Genomic DNA, 20,375 nt, shown 5'->3' with positions numbered 1-20,375 from the left:
CTAGTGGCCACACAAAGCGCACGAAAAGGGGTGGGCTTCTGGTCGGAACAAAAAAAAAAACCCCTTGGCCAATAGCCGCCCTTGTGGGTGGGGAGATGGAGAGGGAGGAGACATTTGCCAGGATGGGCGGGGAGAAGAAATCTGACTCCAGGAGTTTTTCATGGGACCCTCCGGCAGAAAGGGCGAGGCAAAGGGAAAGATTGTAGCAAATCAGGTTTGAGTTGCTGCTGGTTTGCTGCGAATTTTATGGGCTACCTCGGGGCAGCTGTGAAAAATCGAAAATAAGGTCCAGACCAACAAAGCATCGAAACCGCAGCAAACAGCCATGAATAAATGACCATTGGGAGAAGGCAAAAGGTAATGGAAAAGACAATAATGTTGAAGGCAGCAGGAAAAGAGGAAGACCCAAGATGAGGAGGATTGACTCAGTCAAGAAAACCACAGCCATCACTTTGCAAGACTCAAGCAAGGCTGTTAACAATAGAATGTTTGGGAGGTCATTAATTCACAGGGTTTCCATAAGTCAGAAGCAACATGACAGCACTTAAACACACGAGAGAAATACAGAAGGCGCTCCAAGCTTTCCTCTCTCCAGCCATGGTGAACTTTCAGTGGCAGGCCAATGCACTTTGTGCAATCTCAAAAACACAGAAAACATAAATCTAAAAGCAGAACCTGCTCACATTCCCTAGTGGGATCCCACAAAAGGTATAGAGAGCGTGACAGGGCCTTCCATTCAGTATATTGTAACCCTTGCCCCCTCTCCAAAGTCTGTCCTAAGATCTTTCACAAGGTTTTGCGTATCCTGGAGATTCTTAGCAATAAGAAAGAGGAATTTAATCCTGTCTGTCCCAGAAGGGTCAGCAAAAGCCTTCCCCTACTTGGGTAAATCCTCTTCAGGAATTCCATTCCCCTCTATATATTTGCAAGGGTGGAAAAGACACAGTTGGAGGTGCGAGCTAGACAAGGCCAACCTTATAACCATTACATGGTTTTTATTCACTGGATAGCTTCAGTCTCCTAGTGGTAGACACTCTGGTGGTGACTATCCAGAGGCAGGCTACAGGTGGCTGCCCCCTGAGGGAACCAAGAATCTGGTTGTGACAGATGCCATTTTGCTGGCCTGGAGAGTACATTCCCAAGGACAGATGGCACAGGGGAAATGATCCCATCCAGAGTCCAGATGAAGCATCAACCATCTGAAACTCAGGGTGATCTGTGTGGGCCTCCTTGCCTTTTGAAGATCCATTGGAAGGCAAAGATGTCTTAATAGACACAGACAAACATGATGGCCTACATCAACCACCAGGAGGACACGAAAACAAATTATCTTTATGGTGAAACAATTCTAATCATGACAAGGGCAGAGGTCCATCTGGCACAGGGGTGTGCAGTTGGTAAAGCCGAATAAAAAAAAGCCAAAAAAAAAAACCTTACTGAAAAAGGGCTTTTTAATCTGTAGCCAGTAATCCCAATCCCGAAAAACATAAAAAATTCTGCTTTTTCAGGATCAGTTTAGGATTGCCAGCTGCAGCTGTAAAAAGGGAAGAAAATCCAAAAAAACAACACTTCGACACATTTGCACAGGACTAAAGTTTAAATCCCCTCTTTGTCTCCATTATAGCCTATGGGGAAATCTTTCTGGAGCTGTTTTTCAAGATAGAGGCACCAAATTTGCAGCATAGCTGCTGGTGACTCCCCTTAGGAGAACCCCCCCAAGTTTAGTAAAGAATGGGTCAGGGGGTCCAATTTTATGGGCCCCATTTTTTATCCGTTGGAAAAAATGGAGGATGGATGGGAGCACCCTCTTTGTGGCCAATAAAATTGGACCCCTTGACCCAGTGCGGGGAGGGGGGAGAGAGAGGTACATTGTTTACTCACCGAGAAGGTCCTTTCCGCTCTGAAGTAGAAGGCCATCTTGAGCTTTGGGTGTTTCTCGTCCCATTGCTTGGAGAGGCAGGACTTAATTTTAAACTACTTCCTGTCTCGGGGCGAGGAACGCCCACACTTCCAGTTTTTCTACTAAAAGCTCATGAGAGACAATTAAAACAAATAAACCAACATAACAGCTAACACATCGTAACTGTCTAAACTCTGTAACAGGAATGTGACAATAACCCTTATAACATAGGAACACAACTCAGTGGTTAACGACAGACGTTAACAAGGACTCTGTACATTAGTATCATTTATCTTTGTATACCAGTAACTGCTTGGCTGAGTCCGGTTGGACAGCCACCATGGAAGATGATGATCCATCTCCGGGTGGGCAAGATGACCTTCTACTTCAGAGCGGAAAGGACCTTCTCGGTGAGTAAACAATGTACCTTTCCCGCTCTGAAGGAAGGTCATCTTGAGCTTTGGGATGTCCAAGAGCAATTATATCGGGTGGGAATTAGTCGACATCATCTTCCACCACGAGTTGTAAAAAACCGTCTCCCGAAGGCTACTTCTGCCAATGCCATTGTATTGATACGGTATTGCCTGAAGAAGTGGAGACATTGGACCCCGTAGCTGCCTTACAGATTTCTTTTATGGAGGCTTGCTTAAATAAGGCCGCTGAGGTAGTAGTACATCACAGGGAGTGTGTAGTGATGCCGGATGGTACGTGCAGGCCACTGGCCAGGTATGCTTCTCTGATACAGCTGCGAATGGTCGAAAGTATCGCTTGGCATGACATGTGTATGCCTTTGTTGGGAGCTGATATTGAGCTAAATGGAACTCCGTTTTTTTTTTATTGTAACTGTTCTTGAAATATATATGTACAATGCCCGACATAGATCTAAGGTATGCCAGTTACGTACTTGGGATTGGTTGGATTGGGGCAGAAGGAAGGGAGATGATTCTCCTGAGCATGGTGGTAATGTGAGTTCACTTTGGGAGTGAAGGAGGGGTCGGATCGAAGGACCACCTTGTCTATGTGGAATATGCATAGATCCTTGTGTATGGAAAGTGCTCCCAACTCCGGCATGCGGCTGGCCAAGGTAACCACCGTTAGGAACAACGTCTTCAGTCTGAGGAGACGTCATTCTGAGGAAACGTAAGGAAACTTCCCTCATTGGCTCGAATGGTTTCTAGGTGAGAGCTAAAGGAATCGCGTTAAGCCGCCGAGTTGGAAAATGATGGGGAGTGGATTGCGCCACTCCCTGATAAGGTTTTAACCTCCAGATGAGAAGACAGCGGAATCTCGTCAAGCTTTGGAAAATATTGAGGCAATAGCTGAGATTGCTTCCGGAGAGTGGATGCTCTGAGATTTTGATGTACTCTGCCCTGGAAGAATACCAACAGTTGTGGCAAGGAAGATGATCTGGGGTTGGCGGACTTTCGTCCATACCACCTGGAGAAGGTCTCCCAAGTATACTCATATATCTTTTTAGTGGAAGGTTGTCTGGTTTGTAAAATGGTTGAGACTACATCTTGTGACAGGCCCGGATCTAGAAGCCTAGCCTTCTCAACCTCCACGCGTTCCACTGGGGCTATCCTCGGACATTAGACTCTGAGGCCAGGGGAACAATAGAGCGTCCGCTTGCTCCGTGTTCGGGTGGAAGAACTGGGAGAAGAATCTGTGAACTTGTCGATTCTGTGCAGAGGTGAACAGGACCACATTGGGATACCAAATCGGTTGGTTATTAAGAGGAAGATATGAGGGTCTAATGACCACTCCCCTTCCTGGATGGACTGGCGGCTGAGCCAATCCGCTTCTAGGTTGTGTATGCCTCTGACGTGTTCCGCTCTCAAGGAAAGTAGATGTTTCTCCACCCAGATCATGATGATGGAGGCTTCCTGATGCAAGCATGAGGACCTGGATCCGCCCTGTTTGTTGATATGGGCCTTGGAGGCCGCATTGTCAGTCCGTATGAGGACACGATTGTTCTTCAGGATGTGATGGAACTCCAGCAGAGCTACCTCACTCTGAGAGATTGATGTGGAGTTGGTTTCTGAGAGGCCCGAACGCCCTGAGCAGAAGACTGGATGGGAGGTCTCATGTAGGTAAGTCTGGCCCGCTGTCAGATTGGTCTGGTCTATCCACTGTCTTAGGCTAGATCTGGCTGTTAGCAGCAGGCAGATGTGCAAAATGAGCAGCTTGAAGGGTCGTAGAGCTACCTGAAGGGGCCTGGTGTGGAACCAGGACCAGGACACTAAGCCGATGCAGGATGTTATTAATCCTAGAAGTCTTGTGAGAGCCATGAGTTGATGTTGTGTAGCTTTGGCTGTGGACTTGGGCAGTAAGGCTATCTTGAGTGCCTTGGCCTCGGGTAGAACGACCTTGGAGTCTATGAAGGCCCCCAGGTGAAGGATGCGCTGGGCTGGAATCAGGTAACTTTTGGCTCTGTTGATTAGGTAACCAAGACCTTGTAAGGTCTGAACAATTCGGTTGGTGTGTCTGGTGGCTAGCTGCTTGGAAGTTGCGCATACGAGGAGGTCATTGAGGTATGGATGCAGCTGGATCCCTTCCTTCCTCAATAGGGCGACAGCAATCACTAGGACCTTTGAGGCAGATGTAAGACCAAAGGGCAAGGCTATGAATTGCATGTGGGGGTTCAGGTAATTGAACCTGAGAAGGCGCCGAAGGGCAGTGCATGTAGGCTTCAGTTTTAGATCTATGGAAGTCATGTAGGTGCCAGGTCGCAGGGCTTCGACAATGGTTCTCAGTGTCTCCATAAGGAAACGTCTTGTCCGGATGAAGCGAATGACAAATTTGAGATCTAAAATAGCCCTCCAGACCCCGTTCTTTTCCTATTTGAAGGAATGCAGAACGGCCTCCATAGTTCTGCTGTGTTTGTCTTTGGTTCGATATTGTGGGAACTCCACACTTCGATCTGGTAATTTCCCTTAAAACTCTATTGCATATCCCTGTAGGATTAATTGCAGAAACCCAGGCATTTGCCTGGGCTCTGCCCCACTGTGGGAGGGGCATTTGCAGTCTTCCCCCCACTGCTGTGACGTTGGCATCACTGTTTGTACCTTCTTGGGAATTTGTCCGATTTGTCCCCTCTGAAGGTTGGGACGGGGGGGGGGGGGCGGTTGAATCTATCGAACCTTCGAAAGGAGCCTCTCTGGGAGAGCTGGGAGGAACGCCTTTGATCCTGTCTAAACCTAGACAGCATATGGGAGGAATAAAAAGGACTGTTGGTATTGATTTGGCCTATAGTCCTTCCTATGGTTATTTAACGCCAGTGTCTCGCCATCAAAAGCCCCAAAGGGGTCACCATAAGTCGGCTGCGACCTGAAGGCACTTCACACACACACATTAGTGGCTTTGGTTATGGATGCTATGGTTGCGTTAGCGTGAATTGCCAAGGCTGAGACCTCGAGCGCCTTTCTAGACAGGAAGCCCATTTTTCTGTCCACATATCTTTAATAAATCCTCCCCCATCTTCAGTAAAAAATTCAGAAAACTGCAGGGCTGTAACTGGGGCATCTACAACAGGTAATACTAGCATACCCATGGCCCCAGGATCCATCTAATACAGTTTCTTGGCATCGCCAGAGAACTGTTAGTTGTGGAACTATTAGCTGTGGAGTGGCTTTTCCCACTCGGACCTTATTAGGTTCTGAAAGGGCAATGGAACCTTAATAATGTGTGAGACACCTTGAGGGAAATAATCCTTGGATCCTCTGCGCCTGGCTTTTGGTTTGGGGCTCGTCAGAAGCTTCTGGCTTGCTTAATAGATCCAGGGCAAATAAGGCTTAGGCTAGCAGGGATTGAAAAATCATCAGGGCTAAGCAGCCTAGGCTGTTGCTCTTGAAATACAGTGAGCTCTTTGTCAGAGACAAGAACTCCTTTTCTACCTCCTCGGTCGCGGATCCCCGGTCGAGAGAAGAACAGTCGTCACCAATGGTCAATTCATGCCTATTGGGGACTGATTTTAAGGGCAGCCTTAGTTTACCATTGTTTGTTAGTAATAGAATGGCTGCAGCATGGCTCCTCTTGCTTGGGATCTGAGCCTGCATAGGCCTGAGAAGAGACTAGGCCCTGTACTCTCCCTTGAGAATGAACTGTGGCGCCCCCTGGGTTTGGGATAGATAAATTCAAGGCCTACAGCCTTTCAAAATGTTTTTCCCACTATGAAAATCACCTTTTTCTCAGATAAACCCTTTTCTCAGTTAATTCCCCTGGGGCCCCACTCCCATCCGGGGGTGGGGGTACTTTACCCTTTGAAGTCTTGGAAGGATTTTGCCAACTAAGTGATCGGAGGAACCGGCAGGGACCTTGGAAGGTCGAGGCGGCACTCAGCTTAGTATATCTTCTTGAATGTTTCCCGCTCTTTTTCGCGGTCGCTCTTGTCGCCGCTTTTGCTGCCGTGCGGGAGGCAAAGAAGCTTCCTTGGCGTCCCTCTCTGAAAGTCCGCCGGAGCGGCTAACAGTGGGAGCCAGCTTGTTATGGCCGCTAGGCGCTGCATCGTGATCTGAGTCGGAGAGAAGTTCTACTTCCTCCGCTACTGCAGTCGCGGCATCCATTTTGGGCGTGTCTTTTTTCCCTTTCACAAGCCCGATGCAAACCGGCTATGCCGCTGCGGAACGGACTGGGAAGGCAAGACACACAAAGGGAGCCAATACAGAACAGTTAGGAATGGAGGAGGGGAACAATGGAGTAAAACAAGAGGATAGAAGAACTCCCCTAGCCAATCTCCTAAGATCTAAGTTCCAGCTATGGCTGGAGCGTCCTCTCTCCAGCAAGGCAGGAGAATAACTGGAAGTGTGGGCGTTCCTCGCCCCGAGACAGGAAGTAGTTTAAAATTAAGTCCTGCCTCTCCAAGCAACGGGACGAGAAACACCCAAAGCTCAAGATGACCTTCCTTCAGAGCGGGAAAGACTGAACCACCACCATGCCCACTGTCACTTCCTCTCTGGTAGTGGCACTGCGGGAGGGTGGGGAATGAGTGATGTTGCTAGTGTTGTTGCCACACTAAGCCTACTACTGCTGCCTGTTTGGCAGCAGTGCTGTGGGTGGGGGAAGGAACTGCCCTTGCATCCAGGCCTGCCGTCGCTTCCTCTCTGGCATCTGCACTGCAAGCGGGGGGGGGGGGGGGAGAAGGAAGAAACAGTGTTGTTGTTGCTATCGTCAACACCATCCCTACAGTCGCTTCCTCCTCAGAGTGAAAGTAGGAGAGAGAGAAAAAATGAGAGAGTGGCAGTAGGCATTGGGGGAGGGAGGGAGAGAAAGTGAGAGAAGGGGTGAAAGAGAGGGGAGGAAGAACAGGTGGGGGGAATGGGACATCCCATCCTCGCAAGTTCCTTGCGGGTCCTCGCTTGTATATGCCAGTTACAGGAATGTATAAAAGCAGTCTTTTGACAGATGCAATCAGCTGTTTGGGAAAGTCGGTTGCTGCATCCAAGTCAATTTTTAGTACATGCAGTTTTGTACATACAGTCATCTGGAACAGATTTAGATAATGCAAATTCTGCAAGTGATAGCTGCATATCCAATACCTTTTAAAATACGTTATGTCGGTATGCTTCATATGTGGTTGGTAATATTCTTATTCTAAGGTGTTAGCATTTATTGATGATCTGGATGTGCCAATACCAGAGGAGTATGGGGCCCAGCCACCACTTGAGCTCATCCGACAGTTTCTGGATTTAGGAGGATTTTATGACACCCGTCAGCTCGTATGGAAGGTACTGATTTATTTTTTAGTTCTAATATTTTGTAGAAATCATTACATTTAAATCTTAATGTTACTCTTTGCCCTACTAATACCATACTTTACTGCAGCAGTCCTAAATACTCATACTAAATGCATTATAACCATATTCAGAATTTGTTTCTAGTTTGTACTCCCAGCCACCCCGTTTAAAGGCATTTCTGCCAATTTTTATAGTGCTTGAAATCCTTTATGAAATATAGGAATGTGAAAGCCTGGGCTTTCAAATATGGGAAAATATGCTGATTCTGTAAAATGCATAAAATACATTGTCATTATTCTTTAGCCTTATCTAGTAAAATGACATTTAAAGTATTTTTTCATTTTTTAAAAAAATTAGCCTTTTTTATGTTCTCAGCGTGTCCAGGACATGGTCTTGGTTGCATCTTGTGCACCTTCAAGTGAAGGAAGAAAACAGATCAGCTATCGTCTTCTGACACATTTTTGCATGTTGACTTTACCTGCAACTTCCTTACAATCTTTGCAGCGTATTTTTAAGGTAATTTATATGGTAATTTAGAAATTGATTTAGAAATTGATTTAATACTAGTTTTTACAAAGGGAGCAGGGCAGATAGGTAGGTCTAGGAAATTATTAGCCTAACAACAGTTCCATGTAAATTCCTAGAAATCACAATAATGAAGCACTTAAGTGTACAGAGGAATAAGCCATCCTGAAGGAGAATCAGCAACGGGAAATCCTGACTCATAACTTTTTTGAGTTCTTTGAGAGTGTTAAGAAGCATATGAATAAACTTAACAGTAAGGACAGGTTAGCATTATTTAGAAGCAAGCAATAACTTTTCTAAATTATTTTTCTAAATTTAAAAAAATGTGGGAAATGGCTAAAAGTTATATATTTTGTTTCTTGTAGGTACGTCTGGAAACATACTTTTATAACAACCGGTTCTTGGTAGAGGTTCAGAAGTGCACCGACTTTTTAGCATGCACCTCTATTGCTGTGTACTACAAAATGACTTGTGCGATGCTTCCAACTCCCACCAAATGCCATTACACATTTAACTTGCAAGACCTTTTTAAGGTTTGTTGAACTGAGGAGATGTGTAGATTTGTCATATATGTGCTTTACATTTTAATCAGAGGTTGACAACACGTACAAAATTGGCTCAGGGGTCACCCATAAAGTATGCTGCATGTCAAGAAGATCAAGTAGAAAAGCTGTGACGAAAGAGGGATTTATTAGTTAAAATGGGGCTAAGTGTTACAAGGCTGGAGTTCTTTATCCTATACCACCACTTCTGCAGGTATAGCATAGTCATTGAGCTTGGGAGCTACTGGAATATCATAATAGGCTTTGACAGCAGCATCTTTGGGCTATTGGGCATTACCACAGTCAGTTAGGAAAGGGGAGTTACTTGGATTAGGGATGAAGAGAGAGGCATGTTCTGAGATAAGGAACATAATAGTTTTGCCATTATTCCCATTGAAATATTTTTACTCAACAGGGTTGTTGATTGGGCTGTTTGTCTAGTTTATACATCATTTGTTCAGCAAATTCATGTGCTATCTCTCCAGCAAACTATTTGAGTATGAAACACACTAAGTCTGTTGGTCTGGCTGTGGTTTATGCTGCTACTTCCTATCTATTGTGGCAGTTCTGCATATTTAACAGCTGTGTTCTAGGTTTCTTCTATATTTCTTTTTTTCTGTATTTGTATATATTTCTTTTTCTATCCATCCTGCTGAATATTCTGATGCTTCCTGCAAAAGGTCATCTGGAATGTGGTAATAAAAATATGGTCATATGGATGTGGTTTTGATATAAACTTTACAGCTTTTTTCTTACATTGTTAACAGGTACTCTGTGGATTGCTGCAAGCCCACAAGTCTGTCATTGTCTCAAAAGAAACTGCAGCATTACTCCTTGTGCATGAATCAGCCCGGGTTTTCCATGATCGTCTCATTGAACCTACAGAACGAGAGATGTTTTATCAGTTTCTATCTACTGAGATCAATAACTATTTTAAAGTAAGAGTTTTTATTGTGTGGTTTTAAAGAAACTGTTTATTAGGTCTTGTAAAGTGAACACTTTGCAGACTTACTTTGAGCCACTTTTAATGATAAAACACATTGGGCAGATGGTAAATATTGATATTCTTGTTTCAGCTGAAATACTTAGCCAAGTTATGCTTCATAGCTGCAACAGTAACTGTATTTCATTAGCAGTTCCTTCATTTTGGGCCCCTGGAGTGGCCCCTAGAGTCTATCTGCATCCTCTTAGTCTCCATGTCCCCCACTGGATGTATTTGTGTTTGAAAGGAAGTCCTGCCCTCCCTTCATCACAATGCTGCTTTCCACAGGAAAACTATGGGGGCTGGGGGCAGAATTCCCAGAGCCTACGGTAATTGCTGAGTACATAAGTCTCCAAACTGAAGATCAGAGAACTTGTGGGGCTGCATGGAATAGATTTCTATGTCCATAATTTTTTTTAAAAAATTAATTTTATTTATGCCAAAATATACAAAATATACATGGACATAATATACAAAAAGAAAAAAGTAAAGAAAAAGTGAGATATAAAACAATTCAGAAACTGACTTCCAATTCTCCTCATACAGAACAGATTATTATATACCTTATTTCTTTTCTGAATAGCTTTGATTTTATCTGTTTTTACTGTAATTATTATTTAGCTATTTTCTTCTTAGTCTACAGTTTAATAGGTTTAGGTTCTAAAACCTAAGGTCATTTTTTTATCTCTAAAATATTGTTTTATATATACTGACCATACCTTCCAGTCTATATCAAAGTCGGAAGCCCAAGTTTCTGACTTCATAATCAAATGTAGGATGAAATATTTGGAAAGGGAAACAGGGAGGAGTGTTTCAGCATGCAGAACATTCATCAACAGCAAATGGTCAGGTTGGAAAGGATAATGGGGAAGGGTTTTTATTGTGTGTGGCTGATTTGAGATTCCATAAGCACAGACAGACATCAATCGCAAGCTTCGCTCTCAGCCTAGTCCCCCCTCCCTTGAAAAAATCATGGCAGCACCAGATGATGCTCAGCTCCCTGATCTCATCAGTTAGATATGTGTATCTGATGAAGGGAGCTTTGATTCTCAAAAGCTTATACCCCAAAAATCTTGTTAATCGCTAAGGTACTACTGGACAATGAAGAAAGCTGACAGGAAGAAAGTAGACTCCTTTGAAATGTGGTGTTGGAGGAGAGTGTTAAGAATACTATGGACTGCCAAAAAAACAAATCAGTGGGTTATAGATCAAATCAAGCCTGAACTGACCCTAGAAGCTAAAATGACTAAACTGAGGCTATCGTATTTTGGTCACATTATGAGAAGGCAAGAGTCACTAAAGAAGACAGTCATGCTAGGAAAAGTTAAGGGCAGCAGGAAAAGAGGAAGACCCAACAAGAGATGGATTGACTCAATACAGGAAGTCACAGCCCTCAATTTGCAAGACCTGAGCAAGGCTGTCAAAAACAGGACATTTTGGAGGACATTGATTCATAGGGTCGCCATGAGTCAGAAGCGACTTGACAGCACTTAACACACACACACACAAGGTACTACTGGACTCGAATTTAGCTATTCTCCTGCAGATCAACACAGCTACCCTCTGAAACGGAGAAACCTGTGATCAAACATTCAATAATAGTTAAAATTTGCCATACTTTAGCAAAATGTTCTAAAATTGAGACTTGTGAAAGTTGCTAAGTGAAATTTCATATGCACATTTGACATTATCAGGCTGGGTGCTCATGTAGAGCTGCAACAGTAATTGTATTTAATTAGAGATTCCTTCATGTATTCTATTCACCTTGCTTTTTAAATTCATCACAAGTTGAGAGCAGTCTAGTTCCCAGTCTGACTGGATCGATAACTCTTTTGCCTGGATTTTGTTTTCATTGGCAAGGAGCTTCTGTTTTCCTGTCATTTCCACTTCAATTACAGAAGCATTCACACTGGCAGCAGAGCCTCCATACAGAAGCACACCTTGCTCCATCAATCATCATTTTCCCTTCATTTATGCTCTGTAGCACTGCCAAAGGGTTGTTTTTTTTGGGGGGGGGCAGTTTCTCTTTTTAAAAAAGTACGTCCTTAGTCCTTTTCATTGCAGATTATAGAAACTTGCTTTTTATTAAAATTAAAGCTGAGAATTCAAAACAACTAGATCATTGTGCTATAGATTATTGAGACAATAGATTATTATGCAATAGTGACCTAACAATTACTGTTGTTGTTGTTGTTTTTAAAACAAACAATCAAACACTTGTGGCCATGGGTGGCTGAGGCAAGAAAAATAGCAACGGTGTGGGTGAGACCTTTAAAAATGCACAGCTTTCCATCCACACAGTGTACACACACTTTGAATGTGGTCTTTCCAAAAAGATAGTATCAGCTCAAATCTAGGAAACATCATAATAAAGCAGAGGAAAACCTTGCAAGACAGCAGTTAGGAGACAGTTATCTGTGGGTGCTCCAAAAACCTGGTTCCAGTTTGAATTCATAAGCTTCCCCCACCATCTTCCTTCTGTTTGTACCCATACATTTCTGAAGAAATGTAAATCTTGTTTCACTGGACTCTATTCGAAATGTTCACAATTACTTAGTTTTTAAATCCCACATTTTTTTGAGCGCTGTTCTTAGGGCCAAAGTAGACTTTACAGTTTTTCAGTTTGGGTCTGGGTTCCCCAACCTGACTTTCAGACCACCAGCCTCAAGTCACACTGCTGGGAACTGAGTTCCCAACTATGTGGGGCCCTGGTTCACACTGGAACTACGAGGGGGGGGGGAGAAGGAACTTCACAGTTGTCCCCGAGTGGTTTTCCTAACCCAAAATGGTGCTGCTTGCTTTGTGCCCTTGGCTTGGCAAAGGACACTGATTTTTTTAATGTTTATGGGCTTGGAAACCTCTCCCTGTGGCCACATAGGAAGAAAACTCTTTCATTTCATTGGAAATTAAAATTAAACAGCATCTCTTTGCACAAGTAGTACTTCAGAAGAGCCCAGACGTCCTCTGCAATTTTATTTTTGTTCCTTTGTCGTATATTAAACAAATTACTGCCAGTTCTTGGCCAGTTCTCTGGCAGTCGCAGTCATGGATCAAGAGAACAAAACCAATGTTCTCTAACTAATATAATAGTACACATATGTGAAATCTGTGTATGTGATTTGCCTTGTAGGCTGTGGCATAGGTAACTTCTTCTGTCATTTGGCATGACCAGTTTGCATGAACCCTTAATAACCACTTTCTTCCAATAGCACATCAGAGTATGGATTAGGTTGTCCCCACAGTTGTCTACAAGATTATGCCATAGTGATCCTATTTCCATATGAGAAATACTGGAGAGTATGAAATGTTCCACAGATGTAAGGGCAAGGTTACTAAATGACAGAATCAATACATAGAGATTAATTCATAATTCTACAAGAAATGTTAGAGAAAGCAGGACCTCTTCCTATTACTATATAATAACAAGGTTATTTGTGGTGTAATGTCTACAGATATTTTGGTCAAGGGAGAAATTGATGGAGGATTCGCCTATGTTTGTGGATTTCCTAGATCCAAACACACCTGTGGAAAACAGAATCTATAAACACGTTACTAACCATAAGCGGCTTCTTATGGTACTGGAAGAATACCACCATAAAACGCAGAAAATGAATTCTGAGGTAAAATTAGCAAAGGTCTAAAAGTTTGAAGAATACTAATGTTTTATGAATTCAAAGATTTTATTCTTCAATTGAAAACATGGACATGTGTGGTCTATATGCAGTGAGCACTTTTTATGGAAGCTGTTATGCCATTTCCACATACAAATGTATATTTTGGATATGTAGTTTGTGATGGGAAGTTGGGAGTAGGGAATAGGAAGAATGAAGGACCAAACTCTTTGCCACAAAACAATGTCATAGCTTAGTTGCAGCAGCTTCAAGAATATTATTTGTCATTTCCAGGCATAGGGACCACAGAATCACAGCCCCACCCCCAGTTTCAGCTTTCTGGCTCCCCATCAGGTGCTGCTCCTCCAATCATGACCAGTAGTCCTAGGTTGTACCTAGCCATATCTTCTTTGCAGTGGGCAGGTGCAGGTTTGAGCTGGTATCCTCAAGACTCTTAAAAGGAAATTGTAGAGGTTAAGCAAGGAGCCTGCCCCCACCTGTTGCTTCACTAAGTTGTATGTGCAGGTCCCCCAAGCCAGGCTTCTTCAAATACGGAATAGCAAACAGAGAAAGGAAAGCTGCACTTTGATCCACCCTGCGCACCCACTCCCTACATCCTGCGGCACTGCAACCAGGTGTAAAACAAGCAGTCCACTCTCCAAGGACCACCCTTCCCTTAGTCCTGACTCAACCTCCCTATGCTAGGCACAACAGAAGAAGCATGTTTATGGGTGGAAGCCAGCATTTTGATAACACTGCTATAGGGGTTATTTAAATGCCATGCTTAATAAACAGGTCTTTTCTGTCTCTCTTCAACCATGCCTTTACACATCTTGTATATATGTTTGAAATCACTTCTTGGGTAGTTTTCCAACCTAAATTTTCTAATGGCATAATGGAAATTTCTTGCCTCCCCCCCCCCCCACCTTGCTGATCTCTGTGCAATGCTACTCCTGGGATATAGGGGAGCCTGAGGAATGTCATGAAAGGAGTCTAAAGAAAGAAGGAGAACGAAGAGGAAATTGCCAATTTAATTGATTCTAAGATATGTCTGCTTCATTGCTGGTTGTTCATGTAATCAATTGAAATGCATTCTGTATGTGCTGCTGTTCCACTTTTTTAAGTGAAAAGTTTAGTGTTTAGATTTGATTTGTTATGGCAGACTAGAAGAAGGAATAAACAAGACCAGTGGTATTTTAAAGGTTAACAAGATTTCATTCCAGCATAAACTTTTATGAACAAGATCCCACCATCTGAGGAATAGGATCATAGTCTACAAAAGCTTATGCTAGAATAAAACCACATTAACTATTAAGTGTGACTAAGTTCCTGTTTATTGTTGCAGCAACAGACTAACATGGCTATCCATCTTCAGCTCCATCCATATGATGAAAATTCTTTGTGTAACTCTCATTACTGCTGCAAATGCATAGGACATTGCTATGGCAAAAAAGCACCCATGCAACAGTTTTCTAACATTCCCTTTGCCTCAGCCCCATGTGTTTGCCATTCCCTCCCCCTTGTGCCAAGGGAGTACTTTAATTATTATATTGCCAGTCAGATTTAGGAAAAATCAAAGCAAAGTAGAGGAAAAGTTGAAAAATGGATGATGTTGTGTGGATGCGCCCAAAACACCAGTTTTGAAGCAAAGGTAAAACAAAACTTTTTATGTTAAATCAGTTTAGAGGAAGGAATATTAATTGCCCTTTAAAAATTGGACTCCAGGAGCTGGGGATATTGTTTCTGCCATTCAAAATGAGTCTTTCCACTCCCTACTCAAAAGAAATCTTTTTTCCATTCAATTTTTTTAAATCAATCAACTTTTGTTTGTAGAAATCAGCTCAGTTAGCAGTACAATAACAGCGCATTCCTGAGCCTCTGGGGCGAAAGCCGTGTTGACTCCTAAGCCTGGCGCAGGCATTCCTCTTAGGAATGCATTGTAACTGATTTTGGTACTGTCTTACCAACATCTTTGGTAAACTTTATTTCTCAGCCAGGCATTAAAGGTTGTATGTTGATCAAAAATTTAACATTATTCTTTATTCATTTATACTTTGCCTTTCTCAGTGAAACTCCAGGCAGATTATGCAGTGTAAATCAATCCAATCAACAGGATGAGACTTCTAATAAGCAATGTAAATGGGCTAGGATTACAGAAATCTGCAACAAAACATAGAGTATCAGACATGGTGTGTTAAACAAACAGAAAATGGTATTATAAGTAGAAAACAATGCAGTGAGAGGAGGATAATACATACAGCAATCAGATAATATATACTATGCACAGTCCAGAGTTCCGTTCCCTTTATAAAAGCGACTTCAAAAACATTATAGAATGAGAGGTTAAAATACAGAAGATAACTTTGTATATCAAAATGTGTGTTCCTCACAGTGTAAACGTATGTAACTAAATATCATCAGTCGTTGCCTCTAAAGTATCAAAACAGAGGCAGAATTTAAAAAATCTTTGCATAGCATGAAACCATTGTCTACCTTATGAGGCAACTGATGATAGATAATATAGAACACTTTAGTTCACAATACTACTACAGATCATTGAGATCTGACCTCGTAAGTAAAGGTAACTAGGCAGTCTCAGTTAACTGGCTGTTGTAGGCCAACCTGAGCTGCCCTCCTCCTCTGAGGAAGAGGAGGAGTGGGAACCTGGGCCCGTTCCTCCAAGGACTGCACTGGAACAGAAGGAACAGGCATCAGAGCCACCAAGACCCATGGCAGGGGATGAGGGCTGCTCATTCTGGCAGCAAACAGAACAGCAAGAAGAGCAGGACTCCTCGCCTGCAAGTTCTCCCAAGCCGGCTGAGAAGCAGAGAATCAGGGCCCGGCTTCAATTAAGGCCAGGTGGGCCTTGAGAGATAGAGCAAAGACAATCAAGCCTAATCAGGGAGGAGTGGAAAACGCTGGAACCGCAAGGCTGATAAAAGGCCAGGCAGATTGCCAGAGTTCTTGTGGGTTCAACACATGTTGAAGGCCACTGACTGAGAGAAGCAAACAGAAGCTCCAGCAACTGAAGCTATCCCAGTCAACCCCGGCGTGCAAGCTGACGCCTGATCTGAGAAACAAGGAGATTGGACTGGTAAGTGCCTCTACTCCTTTACCTGCTAATTACCTTGGTCTAGCCCGGTCCACGGGAAGAGAAAAGCCTGCGTCAGGCTCTGGTCAACGCAGTACTCCCATTGCTGTTGTTGAAACCAGAGGCCAAGCCTAGGGCCTGGTTACTGCCTGCACGCTACACTCCTGCCTGAGTATGACACTGGCCATTAGTTCTCCAATTATCATAATCTCATACATATGAACATTTAAACGCACAACAAATTAAGACACTAATAGAGGGAGCCACCTGCTGGTGCAGTTCTTTTTAAAACATAGATGCATAAATTATTTCATAAGGAGTATAAATGATGTCATTTAAAAATCATTTGAATCAATTAAATTCATTTAAACCTAAACAGTGCATTGAATCCCTAAAGCTCTGTTGGAAACAACTACTTTCAAGTCTAATTTGCAAGTTATAGTATTTCTATTCCATTTAGTTCTTTAACATTGGAAGAAAGTATTTGAAATTTATACCCCTTATTTCCTTAGAGTGCTTCCATAGTGTTTTTTAAAGAGGTCATACAGCATATAACACGGACTGCTAGAATTTTTCGTCAAGAAGGTGGTCACATGACAATGGTAAGGATACATGCGTATCATCTGTTTAGTGTTAGATGATGTGTAGATCCAAGTAGGAGTTATTTAAGTTCAAAATCAGCATTTGTTTTAAATCAAGACATTTCACGGCATTGTTTTATCCATTTGGCTTCATAAAGCAAAGATTTAAGTCAGATGGAATACTTGCACTCAAGAGGAAAGTAAGCTCACTGACAAACCCTCAATTTTCTCCTGTTTTGTGGTTGGTAAGTTACCCAAATTGGCACCCATTCAGGGGCTATAATGTGCAAAGCGTCCTTTACACATGTAAGACCTGGCACACATTACCTGGTCAATAAACTTTGGGATATTCTGCCTAGGTATTCCAGGGTCCCAATTTGGGGCAGCACTCAAAAAGAATGAGGGAATTAATAGTTCTTAAATAAGGAAAATCTTTATTCCCATACCATGACAGAGAATGAGCAAATGGAATGGGAAGAATGTCAAAATGAGACAGCAAAGCATTTGTATACAATGAACAAATGCAAACCCTTCACATAAGCCTACCTGCATAGGAGCTATTGTCTATTGATGGAAAAACATGTAGAAAAGGGAACCAAGTCAGGGTGTTTTGGGGATGAAAATGGGGAGAAAGAAAACATATGAACCTGATCCTAAAGAGAAAAAGATGGTTTAGTGTCCAATCCAGGAGAGTGAAGAGAAGTAGAACGAGGGATGAAAGATTGAGATTATATTACTGCAATGTTCTCTATGTGGGGCTGCCCTTGAAAAGTGTTCAGAAGCTTTATTTTGGTACAGAATGCTGCAACTAGGATGGTTGTAGGGCCATATCACCCCAATCTTGGCCTATCTACACTGGCTCCCCAATATGTTTCTGGGCACAATTCAAGTGGGAGGGTCTCCCTTCCAGAGCGCTTCAGTGACCACTCTCCCGCCTAAACAATCACATGTTCCCATTCCTTCAGTTCGTTCTTCGCTGCTGCTCAATGAAGATCATTAGTCTGATTCTGTGAGTTTTTTCCTCAACGTTCCTTTTCAAAGCGATCCTTCTTCAAGACTGAAAATGGCTTAGAGGCTTTGTTTAAGAAATGTTCCTTTTGCCGAACCAAGATGTCTTGCACTGACAAGCATTCTTTGTGTATGATCTGCCTCGCGGAGGGCTGTAATGTGGCAACCTACAACATCTGCCTAGAGTTTACCCCGAAGGACTGCAGTGATCATACCTTGTTTAAAAACTGCTTTATGGGAGAAAAGCCCTTTCCAGTTCCAACAACCAGGCAGCAAAGTCATCTTCCTCAGCAGAACCAATCTCTGCTTTGATACTGAGACTGGACTCTTAGGTTGACTGACCATCTTGTGTAGTGTTCGTTCCGTCGATTCCAACCTGAAGAAGATTGAGATCACCTCAAACAGTGCCTGCCAGGTCAGCTCCATCTAAGAAGCAAGAGCAGGATAAATCATAAAGAACCGACTGATCTAATTAGAACCGATGAAGCATATTGATGACTTCTTACCCCCTTGGACACCATACTTACAGTCATGGTCCCTGGCTCCATCCCTTTCTGAAGGCAAGCTTGGCACAGAGCAGATGGTTTTGCTAGACAGCCCTCTGGGTCCATCGACTGCAACCCTCCCACCATGGCCACTGTTTTTTCCATTGGCAACATGGCAGCAATATCCTTTTTTATCCTTCTCCATACCCATAAGAATGGGGAGAGCCTCCTGGGCTACTGTGAGAACCAAACCTCAAGACCATCCCCTGGTTCCAAAATGGTGGGCTTCATCTTCCCAGCTGCCACCCGTATCTATCTCCAATTCCAAAGAGGAAGAAGAATATTTTTCTGGCTCTGGCTCCAACTTTCCTTCACATTCCTCCCCAGACGACATGGTGGGAGATCTTGCGAGATGTCCAGTTTCTCCCAATGAAGAGCTATACTTCTTTGCCGAACAAATGGTATCAATACATGGTTTTTCCCTTTGTGATTGCCATTGTCCCTCGAATTTTCACAAAGTGTATGGTAGCCCTGGTAGCCCATTTAAGATCATGGGGTGTTCTGTATAACCTTATCTAGACGTTTGGCTCTTTACAGCCTCCTTGGAGAAAGCTTGCGTGAGCAATTGCCTCTGGTGATTGCCACCTCTCAATTAATTGGAAGAAATCGAAGGAAAATCTCTGTTTTCACATTACTTCTCTAAGGTGTTTCTGGGGGGGGGGGTTTAAATAATCTCTATCCCTCTAAAATACCAGTTTTTCCTCCATGGTCATTGTCCATGGTGCTAGCCCAGTTACTGTGTGTGGCCCCCTGTGCTGGCCTGGCAGCTTCTAGGAGTATCAGGTTACCGTTCCTGGTCGGAGGAGAGGCTGCAACTTGGCAGAGGCTGGATGCAGTCACTAGGAATGTACAGTAAGCAGAACAAGAGCCGGGCAGGAGTCTGCCAGGGGCTGAAAACAGGAGCCTAAATTGTCAAGCTGAGTCAAGGTTAGTCAGGCTGGTATAAAGGGTCAGAAATCTGTAGGGTCATTGCATCAGCAGCAAGACTCGGGCTCTTTTGCAAAGTTGCATCCAGGCCAGCCTTTTATGCTGCCTCCCTTTCCTTTTATGCTGCCTCCCTTTTCCCACGAAGACTCGATATTCTAAGCAGTGTCTTTGAGCTTCCAATCTGGCGCTGCGCCTTTTACCTTGCAATTCTACTCTGCAATGCTATCTGCATTGCTGCACTAGTTCAGGTGAGTTGGGTGGGCTGTTAATCTGAGGAGTTGCAGCTGGGGCTGAGTCAGAAGAGTAAGGTGCTTCAGCAACCATTCTGGAATCCCAGAAGGGCTGGTCTGTGGTTCAGATCCTTTCAGCTGTGTTCACTCCCTGTGGCGGGTCGGATTGAACTGGGCTCTCAGTCAGCTGAGGTTTGGGGAAAGCTGGTTCCTGCTGGCATGGCTCTTCTCCTGAAGACTCCTCGCTTGCTTGGGTCTGAGCCACAACCCCCCTTTTCGAACCTTTAGCTTCTTGCCCTTTAAACATTCCCCCTTTAAAGTGTTTTTTCTTCTAGCCATCATCTCAGCTAGATGACTAGGTGAGCTTGTAGCTCTCAGAGCTGACCACCTCTTCACCAAATTCTATGAACACAAGATGGTTTTATGACCCAGTATATGTTTTCTCCCCAAAGTTACATCCTGATTCCATCTGGCTTAGGACATATCACTTCCTATATTTTTCCTAATCCCTCTTCTAGTGCAGAACAAGCCTTACACATGTTAGATGTTAAGAGGGGTTTATTGTTTTATCTCAAGAGGACAGATCAGTTCAGAAGGGTCTCCCAATTATTCCTATGTTTTGCAGGCCCCTGTAAAGGTAAGCCTGCATGTTTGCAGATGTTGTCTAGTTGGGTAACAGCAGCAATCAGACTGTGCTACCA

The 20,375-nt window shown here is 43.4% G+C and overlaps 1 protein-coding gene across 1 annotated transcript in view; it reads left to right on the top strand.

Moving 5' to 3' along the window:
- DNAH14 (dynein axonemal heavy chain 14) overlaps positions 1–20,375 on the top strand; it is a 238,257-nt gene that overhangs the window by 121,209 nt on the left and 96,673 nt on the right. The window contains exons 45-50 of the mRNA XM_056853367.1: positions 7,495–7,623; positions 8,008–8,148; positions 8,523–8,690; positions 9,467–9,637; positions 13,134–13,301; positions 16,896–16,985. Coding sequence (XP_056709345.1) covers positions 7,495–7,623; positions 8,008–8,148; positions 8,523–8,690; positions 9,467–9,637; positions 13,134–13,301; positions 16,896–16,985 — 867 coding nt within the window. The remainder of the gene's footprint in view (positions 1–7,494; positions 7,624–8,007; positions 8,149–8,522; positions 8,691–9,466; positions 9,638–13,133; positions 13,302–16,895; positions 16,986–20,375) is intronic.

Source organism: Euleptes europaea, chromosome 7 (assembly GCF_029931775.1).
Source record: "Euleptes europaea isolate rEulEur1 chromosome 7, rEulEur1.hap1, whole genome shotgun sequence".
NCBI classification, from domain to species: Eukaryota; Metazoa; Chordata; class Lepidosauria; order Squamata; family Sphaerodactylidae; genus Euleptes; species Euleptes europaea.
This window is presented reverse-complemented; position numbering and strand designations above follow the sequence as displayed.